The 22,531-nt window shown below is 35.6% G+C and overlaps 1 protein-coding gene and 1 long non-coding RNA gene across 3 annotated transcripts; one reads left to right on the top strand and one right to left on the bottom strand.

The window, feature by feature from the left end:
* The first annotated feature begins 850 nt into the window (after positions 1-850).
* Positions 851-21,007, top strand: LOC124437467. 2 transcript variants are annotated; one of them, XR_006945703.1, is made up of 14 exons: positions 851-1,278; positions 1,410-1,710; positions 1,844-2,015; positions 4,532-5,166; positions 5,250-5,335; positions 5,489-5,540; positions 5,678-6,586; positions 11,629-11,706; positions 12,158-12,333; positions 12,702-12,904; positions 18,454-18,593; positions 18,666-19,109; positions 19,211-19,297; positions 19,583-21,007. It is a non-coding gene; the product is annotated as an uncharacterized LOC124437467 (long non-coding RNA). The 2 variants fall into 2 exon arrangements; XR_006945704.1 differs by lacking the exons at positions 851-1,278; positions 1,410-1,710; positions 1,844-2,015; ... (2 more) ...; positions 5,489-5,540; positions 5,678-6,586 and adding an exon at positions 10,055-10,115 and having other exon boundaries at positions 19,211-21,007.
* Positions 7,087-9,838, bottom strand: LOC124437446 (spermatocyte protein spe-26-like). The gene has a single exon (XM_046987421.1). The coding sequence runs from the start codon at positions 8,911-8,913 to the stop codon at positions 7,234-7,236; it is 1,680 nt and encodes a 559-aa protein (XP_046843377.1). The 5' UTR covers positions 8,914-9,838; the 3' UTR covers positions 7,087-7,233.
* Positions 21,008-22,531: the final 1,524 nt, after the last annotated feature.

Genomic DNA, 22,531 nt, shown 5'->3' with positions numbered 1-22,531 from the left:
AATGGCTATCCAGGAGTTATGATGTTTTTTCAATACTGTCGAAAAGCTTAATTTAAAGCTTTTTTGTACCAGTTTAAATAACCCATCAACGCCAATACTTGATCATCTATCACATAATTCAGTTGAAGATTTGCAAAATAATTTTACCTCATTTTCCTCAAATTATTTACTGCTTGAGCACCGACAAAAACTTGGAGAGAAACCAACTTTGACAGATTGACGTATGTTGTGAAGTGGAATAGTTCATTCACTTGACCAGACGGAGACTTACTAAAGGTAATGGAAAAAAAGTTATTGTGTAAGATATTTTATAACTATGCACTAAAGAAAGCCTTTACACTAAACCGGATTCGCTCATCACGACATCTTCATTTGCTTTGAAGGGGAAACATTTCGTAGTAAAAACTTATTAAGTTGATAGATTAAGTCTTTTGATTGTGTTTCTAACGATGAATAATTTCACTGCCTTTTCTTGCAACAGAAATCCTTTACTATAATGGTCTTTACTTATTGTTTCTAACGGAACACTGTGTCAGTGCGGTGTTACTTATCAAGAGAACTATTTCCGAGGTAAAGTTTTCGTACGTATCCACTTACAACTGTCATTCACTGTGTTATCTAGCACAGCAACTTGGAAACCGAACCATTTTTTCATTCCGCATCTATCTTTGAATCCATGATTGCTTACTTAAAGCAAATCAGCACCCTCTTGCGTCTCTTTCAGCATTTGCTAGGAGAGGTATGCACCCCCTGTCCCACTCCCCTTGAGGAACTCATTCCTACTTTTTCTCCTATTCGATCATCCCTTAGTTCCTTGTCCTTTTCTAGAAACTTTTTTCCATAATTTTCTACTGGTTAAACATTGTAGATTTTTCGTGTATACAAATTTTTTGTTGATAGTTTTGGCTCTTCTTCGTCGACTCTCCCTACCAGCTGGAGATGCCGACTACAACTTCAATTTTACGAGCTCAGAAAGCGTCTGTTATCTATTTGACAATACAAATCTTTAGTCAATGGCTGCTTTTCCAAGTATCTCTGTAACATAGCAATCCCCATATGACCTGATGACCATAACATTTGTATTATTGTATTGAAATGTTAAAGTGTTGTATCAAGAGGCGTGATGATCTAGTCTCCACAGGATTCTTCTTCATCATTGGTTATTGCTCGCTAAGGAGTCACGTGAGAGTGCGCGTGATCAACAAGCAAGCACAGCCCTCGCACATTCAGCTGAGTCGTTGCTCAAACCCAATTCGGTTACAGCTAATTTGAATACAGGTAAACTGCTAACAATAAATACTGATGCTTTGGCATTGCTTGGTCATGCTACCCATCAATTGTCTATGCATCGAAGACAAGCTATAAGACCTTGTTTAAATAAGGAATTAGCATCTATTTGCTCACCACAGGTACCAGTCACTGAGTTTCTATTTGGGGAAGAGTTCCAGGCTCAAATTAACAACATCAAAGCATCCAATAAGATTGGAAAGCAATGGCCTCATCACGGTCTTCAGGACAGCCTATTAAAAGCAAAGAGTCTTGGAAACATCCATCCAAAAGTGACCAAAGTTCTTTTTTGAGGGAAAGACGTGGGAAGTCGGACCGTTCCCCATGGAGCAGGTAAGGCCATGGAGCCCAATTCGAGAGACAATGGAAAAAGACCAAACCTGGAGTACACAAGATATGGTCAAAACCTTACGTACATTACAGGTACAGGATTTTGCCTCCTTTATACCAGCTCTTTTAAAATTTTTCTGACTTAAAGTTACGGAATTTAAGGCCGGTAGACTGGCTTCTTATGTGTAGAAATGTAAATTGCTAACCTAAGATGAATTTATTTTAGACATGGTGTCAGAAGCACATATAGAATTCTCCTCACCCCCTGTGCAAACAAAATCGCCTAGAGAGCAATTATTTACCTGCAATGATAGAATTCTTCTCAATTTGGAAATCAACATTCTATTTGCTAAACGTGTTATTGTCCACCAGTATGGGATTGGTGTCTAAATAATAAGGTATGGCTTTCCGCTTTGCATATTCCCGGGATAACAAATACCCTTGCTGATAAAGGGTCGCGTAGGGCCTCAGGCTCCAGTGAGTGGGCCCTTGAGTCTGCTATCCTGTCACAGACAATACAGTGTGCTCAGTTTACACGTGATATTGATCTATTTGCCTCAAGGCTCAACTATAAATTCAAGTCTTTTGTGGCTTTTAAACCAGATCCGAAAGCTTATGCCAATAAATTCGATATATCGTGGTCAAAGTATTCATTTTATGCATTTCCACCTTTTAGTATCTTTCCAAAAGTTTAAAAAAATGGAATGTGGAGAAATGGAAATTGCTAACCTCAGATGAATTTAATTTAGACATGGTGTCAGAAGCACATATAGAATTCTCCTCACCCCCTGTGCAAACAAAATCGCCTGAAAAGCAACTATTTAGCTGCAATGATAGAATTCGCATCAATTTGGAAATCAACATTCTACTTGCTAAACATGTTATTGTCCCTTCTATTTCTGAGTCTAGGGTGCTTATTTCACCCATCTCCCTTACTTCTAAGAAAGATGGATCGTATCGTATGATTCTTAACCTAAAGTTATTTCACTTACCATCATTTCAAAATGGATACTTTGCAATCTGCCATTAGCTTGATGAAACCACATTGTTATATGGCTTCAGTTGATTTATAAGGTGCCTATTACTCGGTACCTATCTCCCCAGATCACCAAAAGTACCTCAAGTTTCGTTGGCAAGGAGAATTATACAAATTTGTTTGCTTTCCAAATGGGCTTGCATGTTGCCTTCGAATGTTTACTAAATTCCTTAAACCTGTCTACTCTCCTTTAAGACAACAAGGTCATGAGTCATCAGGGTACATAGATGACTCGTATTTGCAAGGGGATGATTATGTAGACTGTGTTGCAAATGTAAAATGTACTTTGAGTATTTTTCACTGGCTAGGTTTTATTCCTCACCCGGAAAAATCAGTCCAGTTACCAACGTAAAGGTTTACATACCTTGGGTTCATATTAGACTCAGTGGATATGAAAGTCTATTTAACTCCAGATAGAACAGAAGGTTTAATTCAGTGCTGCCGAGTAGTGCTTTCTAAACCTAGAAAACCTCACGTGAGGTTGCATCACTTGTTGACATGATGACAGCAAGTTTTTCTGCTGTCATGTTTGGTTCTCTTCATTACCGCAGCATTGACATGGATAAAAATAATTCTCTTTGGGAAACTAAGGGGAATTTTAATACTTTTATGACCTTATCCCATTCTAGTATTGATGATGTACAATGGTGGGTGGCTTCTATCCCCAATACATTTAATGTAATATCCCATAGCACGTATAATAGGGAGCTTTGGCAAGAGTACGACTACGACAACGAGTACGAAGTTTGACCGTGTAAAAGAATGGCACGAGGAAGTTTGTTGTCGTTGTCGCTTCGTCAAAATTTTGTTTTAGTTGTAAACAACAGAACGAGCATTTTTATTTTGTAAAACGTCGAAGTTTGCGAAGTAGCTACGAATCGGTAATACTGATTTTGCTTGATTACTGCACTCTTTAGACAGAAAAATCTTCACTATTTTAAGTTTTATGTACGATATATTTGTATTTTATTGTTTGTTTACCTTTCACTTTGCGTACGAAATACATGAAAGTTTTGCAGGTCATATTTTCCTTTTTAATGTACATCCAGCGCTTAAAAAAAGGTTCTAAATTAAAGCCTGGATGCTCGAAAATAGTACTGTAAACTAATTTCTTACAGAATGAAGAAATATACCTGCATTCGTTGCTTAAAAAGACATCGTAGTCGCGACTACGAATTTTTTAAAAACATCGTACTCAGATTGATGACGGCTACGTGTTTTTGTTGTCGCAACAATGTTTTTGCGCCAAAATGACGTAAATCGTACTCGTAGTCGTACTCGTAGTCTTTGCTAAAGCTCACTATTACGGTTATACAAACTGATGCCTCAATTACTGGTTGGGGTGGAGTGTTGAAAGACACTAGCACAGGGGGCTAGTGAACTCCTACAGAATCTTCCTTTCATATAAAGTATCTGGAAATATTAGCAGTGGTGTTATGACACTAAAAGCATTTTGCAATGTGGTGAAAGGTAATCACATTCATGAGTATAATCATAATACCACAGCTGTAGCTACCTTGAATCATATGGGTAAAAGTCACGCTAGAGAATGCAATATCGCTTGTAAATCAGTATGGGATTGGTGTGTAAATAATAAGGTATAGCTTTCCGCTTCGCATATTCCCGGGATAACAATTACCCTTGCTGATAAAGGGTCGCGTAGGGCCTCAGGCTCCAGTGAGTAGCCCTTGACTCTGATTTCCTGTCACAGGCAATACAGTGTGCTCAGTTTACACCTGATATTGATCTATTTACCTCAAGGCTCAACTATAAATTCACGTCTTTTGTGGTTTTTAATCCAGATCCGGAAGCTTGTGCCATTAATGAATTCATTATATTGTGGTCAAAGAATTCATTTTATGCACTTCCACCTTTTAGTATCCTTCCAGAAGTTTAGAAAAAATTAAAAAAGACAAGACAACAGGACTGCTAATGATTCCGAATTGGCCGACTCAGTCTTGGTGGCCCAAAGTTATGAGAATGTTACTCCAGGAGCCAATTCAGCTGCCAGTGGCAAAGCGTTTTTTGACTCAACCCAGCCAACCAAGCTTGGTTCATCCACTATATCCAAAGCTGGTTCTACTGCTATGTCAAATCTCGGGGGGGGGGGATTCTCCATAACGGTGGACTTTTAGGCCGGGCTGCCAAATTGGTCCTGCAGTCTTGAAGAGAAAGTACACAAAAGCAATACGACCCGTATATCAAACGATGGCACCTATACTCTGGTGAAAAGCAAGTTCATACGATTTCCGCAACTGTAGAAAATGGAGTGAATTTTTGTCAGAATTGTTCCAGACTGGTATTGGTTGTAGTGCACTTAATACGGCAAGAAGTGCCCTGTTGTATTATATCGTCCTCCCTGAATTAAACCATACATATTACATATTTTAAAATGTAATCACTTAATCAACTTTCTTTTATAAAAGGGTTCTTCGGAATCCAAATTCGGAATCATTTTTTGAAGAAAGTCGCGGTTGGAAGTTGCAAGGAAATTGAGAATGGAAGGAAAAAATGTGAGTAGTAATGGGTAATGTGTGCTTATTTCAATAAATGCACGAATCATCCGTAAGTGTTCCTATTCTCTTTCTCTTTTTAGGAACGTCAAAAAGAGCGAAAACAGCAAACCAGATAAAATGATGAATACTATCATATGAAACCGCTAGTTCGCGGGCTCATACTGAGGTAACCTTGGTGATAGTGATATAAGTAAACCCGTGATTTGGGTATTCCCGTACCTAAATCACTAGGGGTTTTGTGATTTAAGTATGGGGATATTACTCAGTTTTACTCAATGTTGTATGACGTGTAAAAAATGTCCATTGTTGTTCCCTCTAGGTCAAGGGAAATCCACTGTAGGGAAACCTTTGAAACCAGTTTCGGAACTTCTGTAAGTTTCTGTTTGATTTTAAACGTATGGAATCTGAATAGATATGAGGCATAAACAACGTAATACAGTAAGATACTAAAATTGAGTGATCACTCATGACATTTTAGAAATAAAAGATGTTTACTGTGTTTACACAGGCTTATGCAAACCGAGGAGACCTTTGGGAGAACTCGAGAGCAGATCAATGCAAGCCCGAGACCGAAGATCGTCAAGACGCGAAGCTGGGAAAAAATTCAGGTCCCGGATGAATGTAAACAAATATATTTTTGCCAACTGCTTTCGAGTTTCGACGTAGGTGGCCCAGAAAGAATCTGTTTGCGTTTTTTCATTTTTTTCATGCAATCGATTTATGTAAATAGTCCTAAATATATTCCATGATTCATGTGCAATGTTTGTCACGCGCGTTATCTCGCGTGACTTCCACGTATATATGGTCTTAAAGGTCTTATATTTTGACAAGGTTTGCAACCCTCAACATAGGTGGCCCAAAAAATCACTTTTAAATAGTTTAAACAAACGATAACTCTCACCATTCCATCGTAACAGACCGTGCACCGCAAACTTTGTATAATTGATTATATATATTATATATTTATCAAATGTTAGGCAACTATCATCGCAGTTACGAAAACATGCCTTTACATAAAGTAATAATACGTAAAAAACAAACAACAATTCCAAATAATAATTATATCACTTATTGCGCCTATTGACCATCAATATCATAAGCACGCATGCGCCTTGTTACGTTTTGCTACGATAAGTTACGATAGGTGACTAGTGGAATACAAGCTTTATAATGAAGTTGGGGGGCGCGATAAAAGAGTTAGCATTGCTAAAGATCGACTCATATTTTGCAATAATTATTTACCAATTGCTAAGATATAAATAATCAATTCTAAGACCACGGCAGTGCTGCATTGCATTTCTTGGTTTTAAAATAAATGAAAAGTTAAAATAAAAAGCAGTTGAAGACCTGTGAATCAAAAGAGGAGGAGTGGATTGCTTGACGGAAGCAACGCAAAAAGATGTTGTTTGTTTCAAAGGTAAATTTTTTTATTTTTTAGCGCTATGGAATTTAGACAAATTTTTAATGTGACAAACACGTTGCAAATTGTGAAAAAAGAATTTGGCAATTTGTTTTAAATAGCCAGATCTTTGACTCGGAGCTCCAATTTCGTATCCTTATTAGATATCCTCTAAAATTACGATGAAAAGAAAAAAATTGTTCTAGAAGGCGATTGTGACAATATTTACTATTGTATTTGCGTATAATAAAAACAAAGAAGTCAAAAAATCATAGTTGACCCCTGTATCATAACATCAGGCAATCGCTTTTGCCCCACCAAAATGTGTGCCGTATTTTGGAGTATAGATTATATTCACTGATTATATTACGATGCCACCTCTAGTTTTATTTATAATCTCTATGATCGACAACACCACTGGTCAAACTCATACACAGTTGTAAGTTAGAAGATTCTGAACAAATACTAAAGCAATAAATTTTCTTTTTGTCTCTGTCATTAGTAAAATACTAAAACCATTTATTTCTCCAGTAATTTATTATAATAATCAAAGGTTATATGAACATTGTAAGTTTACATATTCAATTTTAAGTAGTGTTTAGCTTTAATATAAACAAATTTTACTGAGTTATAATGTTTGGATTATTTAGAGAATAATTCTGTGCTTATAAATACTTTTGTCCAAAAGGTAAAATTTCAGCAATGGCTGCATATCGTGGTTCATTCATTGAAGGAAGATATGTCCATGAAGAACTACTTCCCATTTTAAAACACTCCACTGATTTAAGAACTTCATCTTTATCATTCACACCTCCCATGACAACAATTGTATCACCTGTTATAACTGCACAACACCCGGATCTCTTTTCTAACATGGATGGTAAGACTTGAATCTTTCCTGTTTTATAGTCATACATGATAACACTGTTCAAACTTTCTTCTCTATCATAACCTCCAAGAAGAACAACTTGATCTCTCCATTGAACTGTTGCCATTACAGTCCATGGATGAGGTAATGGAGGCATTTCCTTAAATGTAAGTGTCCTTGGATCAAATTCCAAAACACTGGACAACACTCTGCCATCTTTTCCCACTCCTCCAAAAATAAGAACTTTATCATCAACAACAACAGCTCCATGGCCATCCCGTGGTTCAGGCATATGACACAACTCTTTCAAAACATAAGATGTTGTACCTGTAATCTGTACTTCACTAATTTGATCCAATGTTGAACGTTTATCATAATCATATCCTCCAATGAGAAAGATTTGTTGTTTATAAACAACAGTTTGATGAAGCCAACATCCATAAGGAAGCTTTGTTGGAAATTTTCTCCATGTCAAAGGTAACTGTTTTATATTCAATGTCTCTATTGACTTACTGTCATTACCTCCAACAACAAATAAATTATCATCATAAATAAATGATGAAGCCCACCTGTGTTCATTTTCCATTGATGCAGTCTTAAACCATTTCTTCTCCTTCCATGAAAATATTTCAACACTTTTTAAGGAATCATATGGGTAACCTCCAGCAACCAAAATATCACCTTTTACTGAGTTTATCACCATTTCAACTGATGATGTTGATCTTTTAACATGTTGTTCACTTATATTCATCTTTTCCGACAATTGAAACAACATTGCTTTCATTTCTTTCATTTCTTTGGTCATTGTAGAAAGGTTTTGTTGAACATCTTTTATTTCTTTCCTTGATTCCATCATTTCTTTCTTTAATTCCATTATTTCTTTCGTAGACTGACCAGATACATCATTAATTTTTTTATTTATTTCATTTCTATTTTGATCCATTTTTTCATTTATTTTAACCATCTGCACTTTCATTTGATCAGAACTTTTTTGAAACATTTCTCTAATCTCTTGAAAGTTGTGAGAAGGAATCCTTCTGTATTCACATAACTCAGTTTCATGTTCAATCTTGTCTCGTTTGTTTATCTCCTTGTCACAACGTTCATTAGAACACAACACTGGAGCAAAACCACAATTTTCAACATGTCTTTCAAGATCTTCAACGTTGATAAACTCTGGACAACCACGACTTGCGAAGTGGCAGTTGATCTTTAACTTTGAAATCATATTATTTATAACACGCGCTGGAAGAAGTGTAGCTAGTGTCAAATTATCTTGACATTGAGGACATCTTTGTGCAATAACTCGCAGATGTTCTTCGATACATTTACGACAAAAGATGTGTTCATTATGGCACATTCTGGCATCTTTTATGACATTGAGACAAATTAGACAATAAAAATTATCGTTGACAGGGCTTTCAAATCTTGATTCATCATATCCATATGAATCGTAATTATTAGGACGACAAGCCATTTCATACGTTTTCCCATATAATTCAGGATCAAAATTAAGCCAAGAGTAGACGAAATTATTTGTTTATCGCAACAAGTTGAAGATAGAAAATACGTTGAAATTCTCATTCGACGTTTGATAAACACGGAAGTTAAAAGCGAAGAATAACAACGCCTAGTTTTATATTTTAACATATTTATGTAAAGCAAAGTAAAAACAAAAGATAAAAGAAAATAGTGCAATGAAGCAGATCTACAAAAGACATAAACAATATTTTAAAACATATGTACAATGCGCACACGTGCTTTGCTTTTCATACGCTGTCAGTTGAATAATTTTCTACTTGCTATCTATGCCTTCACCACACACATCAATAAACTTTTGATCCATTTTCCCATTTATTTCATTCATCTGCATTTTCACTTTGTCAACATGAACAAAACTTAGTTGAAACAATTCTCTAATCTCACCAAAGTCGTGAGCAACAATCTTTCTGTACTCACATAATTCAGTTTTATATTTAATCTTGTCTTTCAAGATCATCAACGTTTATAAATTCAGGACAACCATGATTTGTGTGGTTGCAAATGATCTTTAACTTAGAAATCAAGTTATTTATAAGACTTGCTGGAAGAAGTGTAGGTACAGTCAAATTATCTTGACATTGAGGACATCTTTGTGCATTAACTCGTAGATGTTCTTCAATTCAATAACGACAAAAAATGTGTTCGATATGTTGACACATTCTGGCATCTTTAACGACGTTCAGGCAAATTGAACAGTAAAAAGTTTCAACAACAGTATTCTTAAATCTTGACTCTTCCTATCCACTTTCATAATCTTTAGGACGACAAGCCATTTCATATATCTTTACATATAATTCAGTGTTAAAATTAATCAAAGATTTGACAAAATTATTCGTTTATCACTGCAAGTTGAAGATAGAGAATATGTTAAAATTTGCAGTCGACATTTGATAAACACGGAAGTTAAAGGCAGAGATTAACAACCCCTAGTTTTGTATTCACATTTATGAAAACAAAGACAAAAAAAATAAAATTATAATTATTCTAACAGGGGACAAACAAGATGAATTTAATAATTATCAGGCTGAACGTTACCAATTATAATTTCAATTTACTAATTTCTTAGACTTTGCCATTGCTAAGCAATTTTGTGTGGAATATTTCATATTTTGCTCAGGTTATTCGTTTTGAAATCAGGTATGTAATTGCATTTCTTTTCATCTATGTTATGCTAAAACCTACTTTTGTATTTCTGTTGCGATTAGGGATAAAAAACCTAAATAAATGATCAAAACACTCGCACAGAAATTCGCGAGAAATTGCATATGAAACAGTCTATATTGGCTATATTGGATGAAGAATTCTTCATCTTTTATTTCTTTTGGAAATTCCAGCAAATCTCTCAGTTTTTATGTTTTCATTTAACGTAGAAATTTGATGTATCAAATTGTGCTTTCGGTTTGGAACAAATTGGAGGAAAAGCTTTCCATGCTTTACTAATTTTGTTTGAAACTTTTTGCACGTAAACATTAACGATTTTTACAGTAAAATATGTAGAATGAAGTTCTTATCAGTATGGTTATGTCTACAGACAAAACATTAAATAACATGTGAAAAAAAGCTTTGATGGTATAGACATCAATAATTGGACTTGAATTTGAATTTATATTTGTATTTATTAAACGTGAACTCTTTTTTGTAACAGATATGGTTGAATTACAAAGGTTCTAACTAATAAAAAACCATATAACTAATACTATAAGTACATATGTTTATACAAACAATGTTACATATCTATTCCTTAATTCATACTACCAATAAAACAATTTAAACTGATATCTACTTACTTACTTCAATTCATACTTATTTTTAAAAAGACATTTTTAAAACGTTCAGTCTTAAAACAGGAATGTTTGTAAGATCCACAACTTCTCATATCACCATGAGGAGGTATTCTCTTTGATGAAAGATCATGGACAGCATGTAGACTTGCATTATTTATTATGGCTAGCTTTTCAATTTACTATCACTGGTTTTAATGTGCATAAAAGGAAGACTACATTTGTATATATTTAGAACAAGTATCATCATGAATGAATATTGATTTTTAAAGCAAAAAATGTTTTCCCCTTTTAAGTGACGAGCTGCCAAATATCACTGCATCATTATTCTGCTATATGGCCACTGTAAGGAGAGATAAAATGTAAATCTGTAATCATTCAATGATACAAGCCATCATTTTAGAAATAATACAAAATATATATGCACAAAAGATTATGCTTGATACATTATGCAACATATAGGTATTACAGGAAGACGTTTCGCCAATATTTTGCTTCTGTTATTGACAAAACTTTACATATTCATGGATTTAGGATAATTTAGGAATGTTATTTATATGAATTTAGGTTTCATACTTCCCCTTATTGAGATAATACTTGCAACACTATCCTCTGTTTTTTTATCTTATAAAACTACTACTAAATGGTTTTCATTTGTTTAGATGGCTTGATTGACCAATTAGGAATGTTGCTCATCATAACAAAAGCGTAAAAATCACCTGGCTCAATTTTGCAACATCGATACTCCCCCATGTTTAGATAAGGCCATACAAATACTGAAATGGTTTAATCACTTGAGCAAAGTGCACGCCCTAAGCCAGCATCTTGTTCTATGAAGCTTGTCTTACTGAAACTTTTTAAAATATTAGTTGTAGAATTGCTGTCATGTGAAGCTCCTGATGTTGAATGCATCACATCTTTAGCTGGTGTTATAAAGACAAAAGAAGGTATTTCTTATACAAGATACAATACTGCTATCATTTTATTTTGCTTTTTTTCAAATCATAATCAGTTAGAATGACATGTAGCTACAACCATCCTGTTAGATATGTACACAGAGTTACAGGTGCATTTAATTACTTCAAGATAATTTGTAATGTAATTGGTAAAAACTCGGTTTTAATTGTAAGAATAAGTTATAAGAAGAATGTGATTTTCTTGCTTTGCTTAAGTTTATAAGTTCTTTAATAAAATGGTTAAAAAATGTAAAGTCGTTGTTTTTGCATGATAATGGCAAAACTATGGTAGTGGGACAATATCACAGAAATAAGTATATTTACGTACAAAATATAATTTTTTCTGAGGCAAGTTTGTTTTTTCAGGCGGAGGCTACTGCACCATTCACAGATGTTATCACAGGCGTATAAATTGTGTTTTAATAACAATTTTGTCTTTCAGATGTTCCTGAAATGTTGAGTGATAACGATATGTCCAAAATATATTCTGATGATGAAAATTCTGATGAAGATGATTTTGATCCCAATTTCACCAGAGGATTTCTTGACGACTATTACCGTATTCGCAAAGACGTCACTGAAAAATTAAAACAGTCAGTAAAAATCTACTCAAGACTGGTAAAATAATTTTTAAAAATGTTTACAAAGGTTTCTTATCCAAGCATAAGATACATTCAATATAAGTTGTATTTACATTTAAAAAGTCGTGAAGTATAGCTACGTAATTAGGCACGACAAACGTTTTCTGTAAAATATAGAATGAATTCAACCATTTCTCGCACTTATGATTCAAAGCAATGACTGACGCGAGTTTAATTATTTGAAAAACGTTTTTTTATTAAATATTTTTTGCTTTTAAACTATGCGAATATGAAATTTCAATTGTTATACTACGCTATATTTTAGTAAAAATCACACAGTTTACCGAAAATAAATGTCTTTTCCTACGTGATGTATGTTCTAAATAAGGAATTATTGTTTTGTAGATTTTCTTGGATAAATGGATTTTGCGGGATAACATTCAACCCAGAACCACGTTTGTATGTGACTGTAGTAAAGGAGAGAAAAAATGATGAAGATTCTTTGAAGAATGAGATCAACGACAAATTTGGATGGAAAGCGTCTGATTATATTGATTGTCGTCATGCCAACAGCTCATTACCGACGTTTCGATATTTGTCAAATCAAGGTAAAAGAAAATAAATTTTGCTTAGCATATTTAAGATTAAGACAGTAGATAATCATATCTACAGTACCGCTCTCGTATTTATATGATACGCGTATCGTTCTCGTATCATGTGCGTATCGTTCTCGTATCATACGCGTATCATTCTCGTAGCATACATGTATCGTTCTCGTATCATATGCGTATCGTTCTCGTATCTTACGCGTATCGCTCTCGTATCATACATGTATCACACATGTATCATACATGTATCATTCTCGTATCATACATGTATCATTCTCGTATCATACATGTATCATACTCGTATCATACATGTATCATTCTCGTATCATACATGTATCATTCTCGTATCATACATGTATCGTTCTCGTATCATACGCGTATCGTTCTCGTATCATAAGGCCGATCTCCACTTCGACCGTACCGTAGCGTATCGTATGCATATACGTGTTACATTCTCCACTTTGGCGGTTTTGACGAACCGTACAGAAACGAAGCATGGCGCGAATTCTGATTATAATCATAACATGGCGGTTGTCAGTAAAAACACACTTCTTCTTTTCTTGTTAAAAAGAAGGATGACTAAAGGAAATAAAAAAAAAAGTCAGTATGGGTACAAAAAATATTTCAAGAACGCAAAACTAAAGGAGAATTCTATTTATTAGTCCAAGATTTACGTTTATTTGATGAAGAATTTTTTTTCAAATATTTTCGTATGACTCCTGTTCAATATGAAGAACTTTTGACTATGATTGCTCCAGAGATATAGAAGTCTTGCTTAACTCGGGAATGTATAGAGTCTAGTGAGCGACGTTTTGTAACACTCAGGTATCTAACTATAGGAGATTCTCAAACAACCATAGGGATGAACTTTCGAATGAGCCCAACCACTGTTGGACGAATCATCTTTTCAACATGTGAAGCACTGTGGAAAGTACTGTCATTGGTATTCATGAAATGTCCAAGCAATGAGGCAGAGTGGAAGTGCATAGCACAGGGGTTTGAAATTAAATGGAATTTTCCACACTGCATTGGTGCGCTTGATGGAAAACACGTCGTGATGCAGGCACCAGCTAACTCTGGATCGATGTTCTTTAATTATAAGAAAACCCATTCTATTGTTTTAATGGCTATTTGCAATGCAAACTACCAGTTCACATTGGTTGATATTGGTGACTCAGGACGGAAAAGTGACGGTGGTGCTTTTTATCTTACAGTACAATGGGTGAATCAATTAAGAAAAACAGTTTAGGCATCCCTAGGCCCGAGGCATTCCCTTCCACTCAAAAATGCTATCCATTTGTCATAGTGGCAGATGAGGCGTTTCAGTTACAGCAAAATATCATGAAACCGTACCCTTGCGAAGCTCTGGGAATATCTGAGCGGGTATTCAATTATCGGTTGTCTCGAGCGAGGAGGGTAATTGAAAATGCGTTTGGAATTGTAGCAGCACGATTTCGGGTATTTCGTCGACCAATTCACGCCAGAGTTGAAATGGTTATTCAAGTTACAAAAGCAGTAATCGCTCTGCACAATTATCTTATGGCTGGAAGGTCTTTTTCGCACAGCACAAAATACTGTCCAGCTGGTTTCGTGGACAACGACACAGAAAACGGAAGAGAGCTTGGAGAATGGAGAAAAGTGACACAATCAGATAAGGGTTTAAGAGATGTTAGCAACGCTGGGTCAAACAACTACTCTCGTGATGCAAAGCTTGTTAGAGAAGATTTTAAAAACTACTTCATGTCCCAAAAGGACAAGTACGCTGGCAGTGGAACGCAGTACATGCTACAGTTGATTGTTTTCAAAACGACGATTAACTAAATCAAAGAATCATTTATTAGTTTTGTCACTGTTTTTATAACATAACGTGGTAGTTAACGCAAGCAAACGTAAAGTTATTTGTAACAATAAATTTCTTGAAAAAGTTTATGGAAAAAACATTCTGTTACATTTCATCATCATCTTCAAACTCAGCAAGAACTCGCAATACTTTGATCTTAGCCAATTTGTTTTTCTTTCCAGTCAAATTCCTAAAGGTAGTAACCAAACTGGAACAGAAAAGAATGTCCTGGTCTTCTGGGTTAGTTGCCTTTTTTGAATCACCATTTTTAGCATATGCTATATCATTGGCAAGGCTAAAGGCCAAAAGATCGTCAATCTGATCTGATAGCCTTTTCCGAGTCTTTTGAAGTGGTTTTGAGTCTGAAATTTCTAGTTTTGCATGGGAATTGTCCACAGTGATTGGTGAAAATGATGTAAATGGTCTATCCTCATCGGTGGAGAGCACATCAGGATTCTCGGCAATTTCAAGTGGGATGTTGGTTTCAGTTTTTCGTCCAGTCATCACATCACGCAAAAAGGACAACTCAACGAAATATTCACAAGTTGGCAATTTCTTACTTGCCCCACTCCCTGATCGTGTCGCCAACTCTCGCTTTTTAATGCATCTTCTATAACTATCCTTTAGCCTGTCAAACTCTTTACAAACTACATTCTCTAGATTTAGAAAAATAAAAACCTGTATATCAAACTTTGTTCAGTGCATTTGTTAGAAGATGTTATGCCCTTCATAAACATAGTTGTTTAGTAGCCAATTGCAGAGCCATAGCTAAAACAATAAATGGGGGGGAGGTGTGTTTATTCTTATATTCAGTAGCGTCAGACTGATTTCTTTTGAAAATGATTTGGCTTTCTAAAGAAATCAGTCAAGCTCAAATAAATATATGAAAAAACAAACCTCCCCTCTCCCAATTTAGTTCTCTAGCTATGGCCTATGCCAATTGACTTAGTTTTAACACCAATAAGAAGGAATGCACAAGTATTTCTTACAGTCTAACACCAGACAAGACCTACTTAGGATGGGAATGGTTTGCACCATATACAAAATGTAAGAAGAGTATCATAAGGAAATTGCAATATAAGGATGGTTACAGGTACAATGCAGAAAAAAATAGTGAGCTACACTAAATTTAATATTTAATGTTGCAAAATGAATTTATCGTTCTCGTATCATACGCGTATCATTCTCGTATCATACATGTATCGTTCTCGTATCATACATGTATCATTATCGTATCATACATGTATCTTTCTCGTATCATACATGTATCATTCTCGTATCATACATGTATCGCTCTCGTATCATACATGTATCATTCTCGTATCATACATGTATCATTCTCGTATCATACATGTATTGTTCTCGTATCATACATGTATCATTATCGTATCATACATGTATCATTCTCGTATCATACATGTATCATTGTCGTATCATACATGTATCATTCTCGTATCATACATGTATTGTTCTCGTATCATACATGTATCATTCTCGTATCATACATGTATCATTCTCGTATCATACATGTATCATTCTCATATGATACGCGTATCGTTCTCGCATCATACGCGTATCGTTCTTGCATCATACGCATATCGTTCTTGTATCATACGCATATCGTTCTGATATGATACGCGTATCGTTCTCGCATCATACGCGTATCGTTCTTGTATCATACGCATATCGTTCTGATATGATGCGCGTATCGTTCTCGTATCATACGCGTATCTTTCTCGTATCATACGCGTATCGTTTTCGTGTCATAAGCGTATCGTTCTTGTATCATACGCGTATCATTCTCGTATCATACATGTATCATTTTCGTATCATACGCTCATCCTTTTCTTGTCATACGCGTATCGTTCTTATATAATATAATTATAATAATGGACTCCGTCGATTTCGACATATGAGGGTTCCACGAAGTGGAACATCCTGGTTACTTAAATTATAGTGAAGGCAGCTGACCAGACTACAATCACTCGTACCTTTCACGCAACTACAACGCTGATATCAGCGTGACACACATTGTGACAAGGCTGCAACATTGCAGATGCAGATACAGTCCATCCGAGGACATAGTTTCCTCTACCAAATTTCCCTCACATGGCTGTGGTCAACCCGGGCTAGGTTTACAGACACATTGCCAGATGTGCCACGAGCCGGGATTGAACCCGCGCCGTCTGGCTTGCAACTCACGCAATTAACCATTCAGCCACCCGCCCCGTCCCCTATACGTGTATCGCTCTCGTATCATACGCGTATCGTTCTCGTATCATACGCGTATCGTTCTCGTATCATACGCGTATCGTTCTCGTATCATACGCGTATCGTTCTCGTATCATACGCGTATCGTTCTCGTATCATACGCGTATCTTTCTCGTATCATACGCGTATCGTTTTCGTGTCATACGCGTATCTTTCTCGTATCATACGCGTATCGTTTTCGTGTCATAAGCGTATCCTTTTCTTATCATACACGTATGTTCTTGTATCATACGCGTATCCTTTTCGTATCATACATGTATCTTTCTCGTATCATACACGTATGTTCTCGTATCATACGCGTATCATTCTCGTATCAGACGCGTATCATTCTCGTATCACAAGCGTATCGTTCTTGTATCATACGCGTATCGTTCTCGTATCATACGCGTATCGTTCTCGTATCATAGGCGTATCGTTCTCGTATCATAGGCGTATCGTTTTCGTATCATAGGCGTATCGTTCTCGTATCATAGGCATATCGTTCTCCTATGATACGCGTATCGTTCTCGTATTATACGCGTATCGTTCTCGTATGATACGCGTATGTTTTTTGTATCATACGCGTACCGTATGTTAGCAAATATATATCGTATGTTAAAACAATGTCATATCTGCCTTTGCCGATGCAACTATTTTGGTAGCATATAGGGACTCTGTTCTCACCAAATTTCTACAGAATGCTTTAGGTTGGAACAGTGATATGAACTATAAACTATGATGAAACACTGATAACACTGAGGTGAAGAATCGTTTAGTATATTGTAGTGAGCATTTAATGCATTACAGTAAGAGAACATTTCAAAGTCTCAAAGAAAACTCCTAAGGATCATTTAATACAATAATACGAGAGACATTTAGAACACTTAGGCGAGGGACATATTGTATCTTCAGGTGATAGATCATTTAGCACGCTAAAATGAGGGCACACGAATACACTGCTGAATGTAACACCTTAAACGTTTAACATAATACATACTACTTAAAGTGACTGATCATTTGCGTGAATTTTCGGTTGAAATGTGCGAGATTGACTATTTGTTCCTTAATAACCCTCAGTGAACCTCAGATTACTCATGCTGTTTTTGTCTGTGTTTATAGCTAGAAAAATCACGTAGTGAAGTAGTTAATGACTCGTCCCAGTCCAAAATTGCTAAAATGAAGTTGAAAAAGATCCCATGTCTCCGGAGAGGTTATAGACTTTTTCTCGAAGGATATATGGTGATGTAGTTAATATTCCTTCGTAGTGAGCAGTAACGTAGAACTGTGACAAATCAAATGCAGTTTTACCAACGTAAAAATGGGCTAATTTAAAAGGTTCCTAGGTTACAATATATTCAGACGCATTCACTCATAATCAACTTTATGTTTTACAGGAGAATAGTGCTGTGTATTCATATATCAACATCTAGCTTTACTTATATTTCTTTTAAAATAATAGGGTATGGCTTTCCGCTTCGCATATTCCCGGGATAACAAATACCCTTGCTGATAAAGGGTCGCGTAGGGCCTCAGGCTCCAGTGAGTGAGCCCTTGACTCTGCTATCCTGTCACAGGCAATACAGTGTGCTCAGTTTACAGGTGATATTGATCTATTTACCTCAAGGCTCAACGATAATTCAAGTATTCATTTTTTGCATTTGCACCTTTTAGTATCTTTCCAAAAGTTTAAAAAAATTCAAAAAGAGAAGGCAACAGGACTGCTAGTGATTCCGAACTGGCCGACTCAGTCTTGGTGGCCCAAAGTGATGAGAATGTTACTCCAGGAGCCAATTCAGCTGCCAGTGGCAAAGCGTTTTTTGACTCAACCCAGCCAACCAAGCTTGGTTCATCCACTATATCCAAAGCTGGTTCTACTGCTATGTCAAATCTGGGGGGGGAATTCTCCATGAACGTGGACTTTCAGGCCTTGCTGCCAAATTGGTCCTGCAGTCTTGAAGAGAAAGTACACAAAAGCAATACGACCCGTATATCAAACGATGGCACCTATACTCTGGTCAAAAGCAAGTTGATAAAATTTCGGCAACTGTAGAAAATGGAGTGAACTTTTTGTGAGAATTGTTCCAGACTGATATTGCTTATTGTGCACTTAATACGGTAAGAAGTGCCCTGTTGTCTTAAATCGTCCTCCCTGAACTAAACCATACATATTACATATTTAAAAATGTAATCACTTAATCAACTTTCTTTTTTTAAAGGGTTCTTCGGAATCCAAATTTGGAATCACTTTTTAAAGAAAGTCGCGGATGAAAGTTGCAAGGAAATTGAGAATCGAAGGAAAAAATGTGAGTAGTAATGGGTAATGTGTTCCTATTCTCTTTCTCCTTTTAAGAACGTCAAAAAGAGCGAAAGCAGCAAACCAGATAAATTAATGAATACCGCCATATGAAACCGCTAACTCGCGGGCTCATACTGAGGTAACCTTGGTGATAGTGATATTAGTAAACCCGTGATATGGGTATCCCCGTACTTAAATCACTAGGGGTTTTGTGATTTATGTATGGGGATATTACTCAGTTTTACTCAATGTTGTATGACGTGTAAAAAATGTCTATTGTTGTTCCCTCTAGGTCAAGGGAAATCCACTGTAGGGAAACCTTTGAAACCAACGAAGTAATTGAACAAATATAGGGAAACCTTTATCACTAGTGATTTGTGAACGTTGGGTGGTCGGGTAAGGATACTTAAAACACAGGAGCCATATTTGCTGGGGACGCTTAAAACCTTCATGATTTAAGTACTGGGATACGCAAAACATGGGGATACTCATCACTTTGACAGTGATTGAGACATTTAATTAAAATACATCTGGAACGATAACTTCTATAGTTTTGTCCCATGACTGGCTGAAGCTAAAAATACATCTAAATTTGTCAAGCTTTCCCATGAAATGTGTGTTTTTTTCGGCGGCCGATGTTTGCTTTGCTTCTTGGCAGTGGAAAAACGTTGAAAAAAATTGAAAAAATTGATTTATTGTCGTTTTTTACACATTTGTGCTTTGAAATTGCAGCTAGCATGCCACAGCAAGATATTTTCGAGAAGAAACAAATTCAGCAAGAATCGAGGACGATCGATTGACAAACTAATACAAGACGGAACTGAATGTTAAATCATGACACACAATTTTTCCTTGTTGCTGCCTGTGCGAGGCAAAACACTATTCTTGACATGACTTGACCCATTTCCCCAACGCGACCTATATACTGGTGGAATCTCGATTTTTTGTTCGTCTGTTAACAATTCCGGGGGGATTTTTACGTAATGAAGGGGAGCGCACAATCACAATAAAGTAGAACCTTTCGGAACTTCTGTAAGTTTCTGTTTGATTTTAAACGTCTTGATTCTGAATAGATATGAGGCATAAACAACGTAATACAGTAAGATACTAAAATTGAGTGATCATTCATGACATTTAAGAAATAAAAGATGTTTACTGTGTTTACACAGGCTTATGCAAAACGAGGAGATCTTTGGGAGAACTTGAGAGCAGATCAGTGCAAGCCCGAGACCGAAGATCGTGGGGACGCGGAGCTAGGGGAAAATTTAGGTCCCGGATGAATGTAAACAAATATACTTTTGCCAACTGCTTTCGAGTTTCGACATAGGCGGCCCAGAAAGAATCTGTTTTCGTTTTTTCATTTTTTTCATGCAATCGATTTATGTAAATAGTCCTAAATATATTCCATGATTTATGTGCAATGTTTGTCACGCGCGTTGTCTCGCGTGACTTCCACGTATATATGGTCGTAAAGGTCTTATATTTTGACAATTTGTATAATTGATTATATATATATTATATATTTACCAAATGTAGGCAACTATCATCGCATTTACGAAAACATGCCTTTACATAAAGTATTAATACGTAAAAAACAAACAAGAAATCCAAATAATAATTATATCACCAAAAATAGGATAATTTTTCTTCATTAATCCATACCTAGCTTTGAAAAAAGACCACAAAAATCCCGATAAATATGCGTGAACTTTTTAAATTGTTTGTAAAATTTTTCTGTCTCCATGCTGGATGCCTCAGTTTGGCGCATACGCCATTATTTTAAAAAAGGTTCTCAACTGCAATTGGCTAAAAAATTAAATTACCATCTAAAATTACGATATATTCTATTTACCGAGCCAAAGATTCCAGCTTGGAATCGAAATTCAAATCGTAAATCGAAATTCAAATCGTAAATCGAAATTCAAATCGTAAATCGAAATTCAAATCGTAAATAAACTCAATATCCAATTTGGAATCGAACTCAGAATTGATTTTGCCTTTGATATGTCAGATAATCTCGGATAGTTTTGCATATCCCTACTCGACCCTTCTACACTTGAGATAACAACTTCAGAATACAGTCACTTTGTCATTGTTTGAATAGCAAATGTAAAACGGTAAAAGATAGAACTTATTGAAGCTATGTGCTGCTTGTGTTCGTCACGGACGCTTATCTGAAACAAAATGTAATATGACGTAAAATATGCATGCATAATGTCCATTGACATCTCACAATCTCACATTGTTAAGCCAGTTTTCCACTAGCCACGCATCGTAGCGTATCGTAGCAAAACGTAACATTGCGCATGCCTGCTTGCGCTTATTGACGATCAAATTCATAAGCACGCATGCGCCCTGGTAAAGTTTAAGGTAAATTTTTTTATTTTTTAGCGCTATGGAATTTAGACAAACAAGTTTTTAATGTGCGAAACACGCTGAAATTCGTGAAAAAAGAATTTAGCAATTTGTTTTAAATACCAAGATCTTTGACTCGGAGCTCCAATTTCGTATCCTTATTAGGTATCCAAAATTACGATGAAAAGAAAAAAATTGTTCAAAAAATCGATTGTGACAATATTAACTATTGTATTTGCGTATAATAAAAAAAAAGTCAAAAAATCATAGTTGGCCATTGTATCGTAACATCAGGGAATCGATTTTGCCCTCCAAAAATGTGTGCCGTATTTTTGACTATAGATTATATTCACTGATTATATTACGATGCCACATCTAGTATTATTTATAATCTCTATGATCGACAACACCACTGGTCAAACTCATACACAGTTGTAAGTTTGAAGATTCTGAACAAGTACTAAAGCAAAAGTTTTCTTTTTGTCTCTGTCATTAGTAAAATACTAAAACCATTTATTTCTCCAGTAATTTATTATAATAATCAAAGGTTATATGAACATTGTAAGTTTACATATTCAATTTTAAGTAGTGTTTAGCTTTAATTTAAACAAATTTTACTGAGTTATAATGTTCTGATTATTTAGAGAATAATTCTGTGCTTATAAATACTTTTGTTCAAAGGCTAAAACTTCAGCAATGGCTCCGTATCGTGGTTCATTCATTGAAGGAAGATATGTCCATGAAGAACTACTTCCCATTATAAAACACTCCACTGATTTAATTTCTTTACCTTTATCATTCAGACCTCCCACGACAACAATTGTATCACCAGTTATAGTTGCACAACACCCGGACCTCTTTTCCAACATGGATGATAAGACGGTAA

Source organism: Xenia sp. Carnegie-2017, unplaced genomic scaffold (genome assembly GCF_021976095.1).
Source record: "Xenia sp. Carnegie-2017 unplaced genomic scaffold, XeniaSp_v1 HiC_scaffold_16, whole genome shotgun sequence".
Taxonomy (NCBI): Eukaryota; Metazoa; Cnidaria; class Anthozoa; order Malacalcyonacea; family Xeniidae; genus Xenia; species Xenia sp. Carnegie-2017.
Note: the sequence above shows the minus strand (reverse complement) of the source record. Positions and strands in the feature narration are given on the sequence as shown.

Coding starts and splice junctions, on each gene's coding strand:
- LOC124437446 (XM_046987421.1), bottom strand. CDS start 8,913: ATGGCTTGTCGTCCTAATAATTACGATTCATATGGATATGATGAATCA.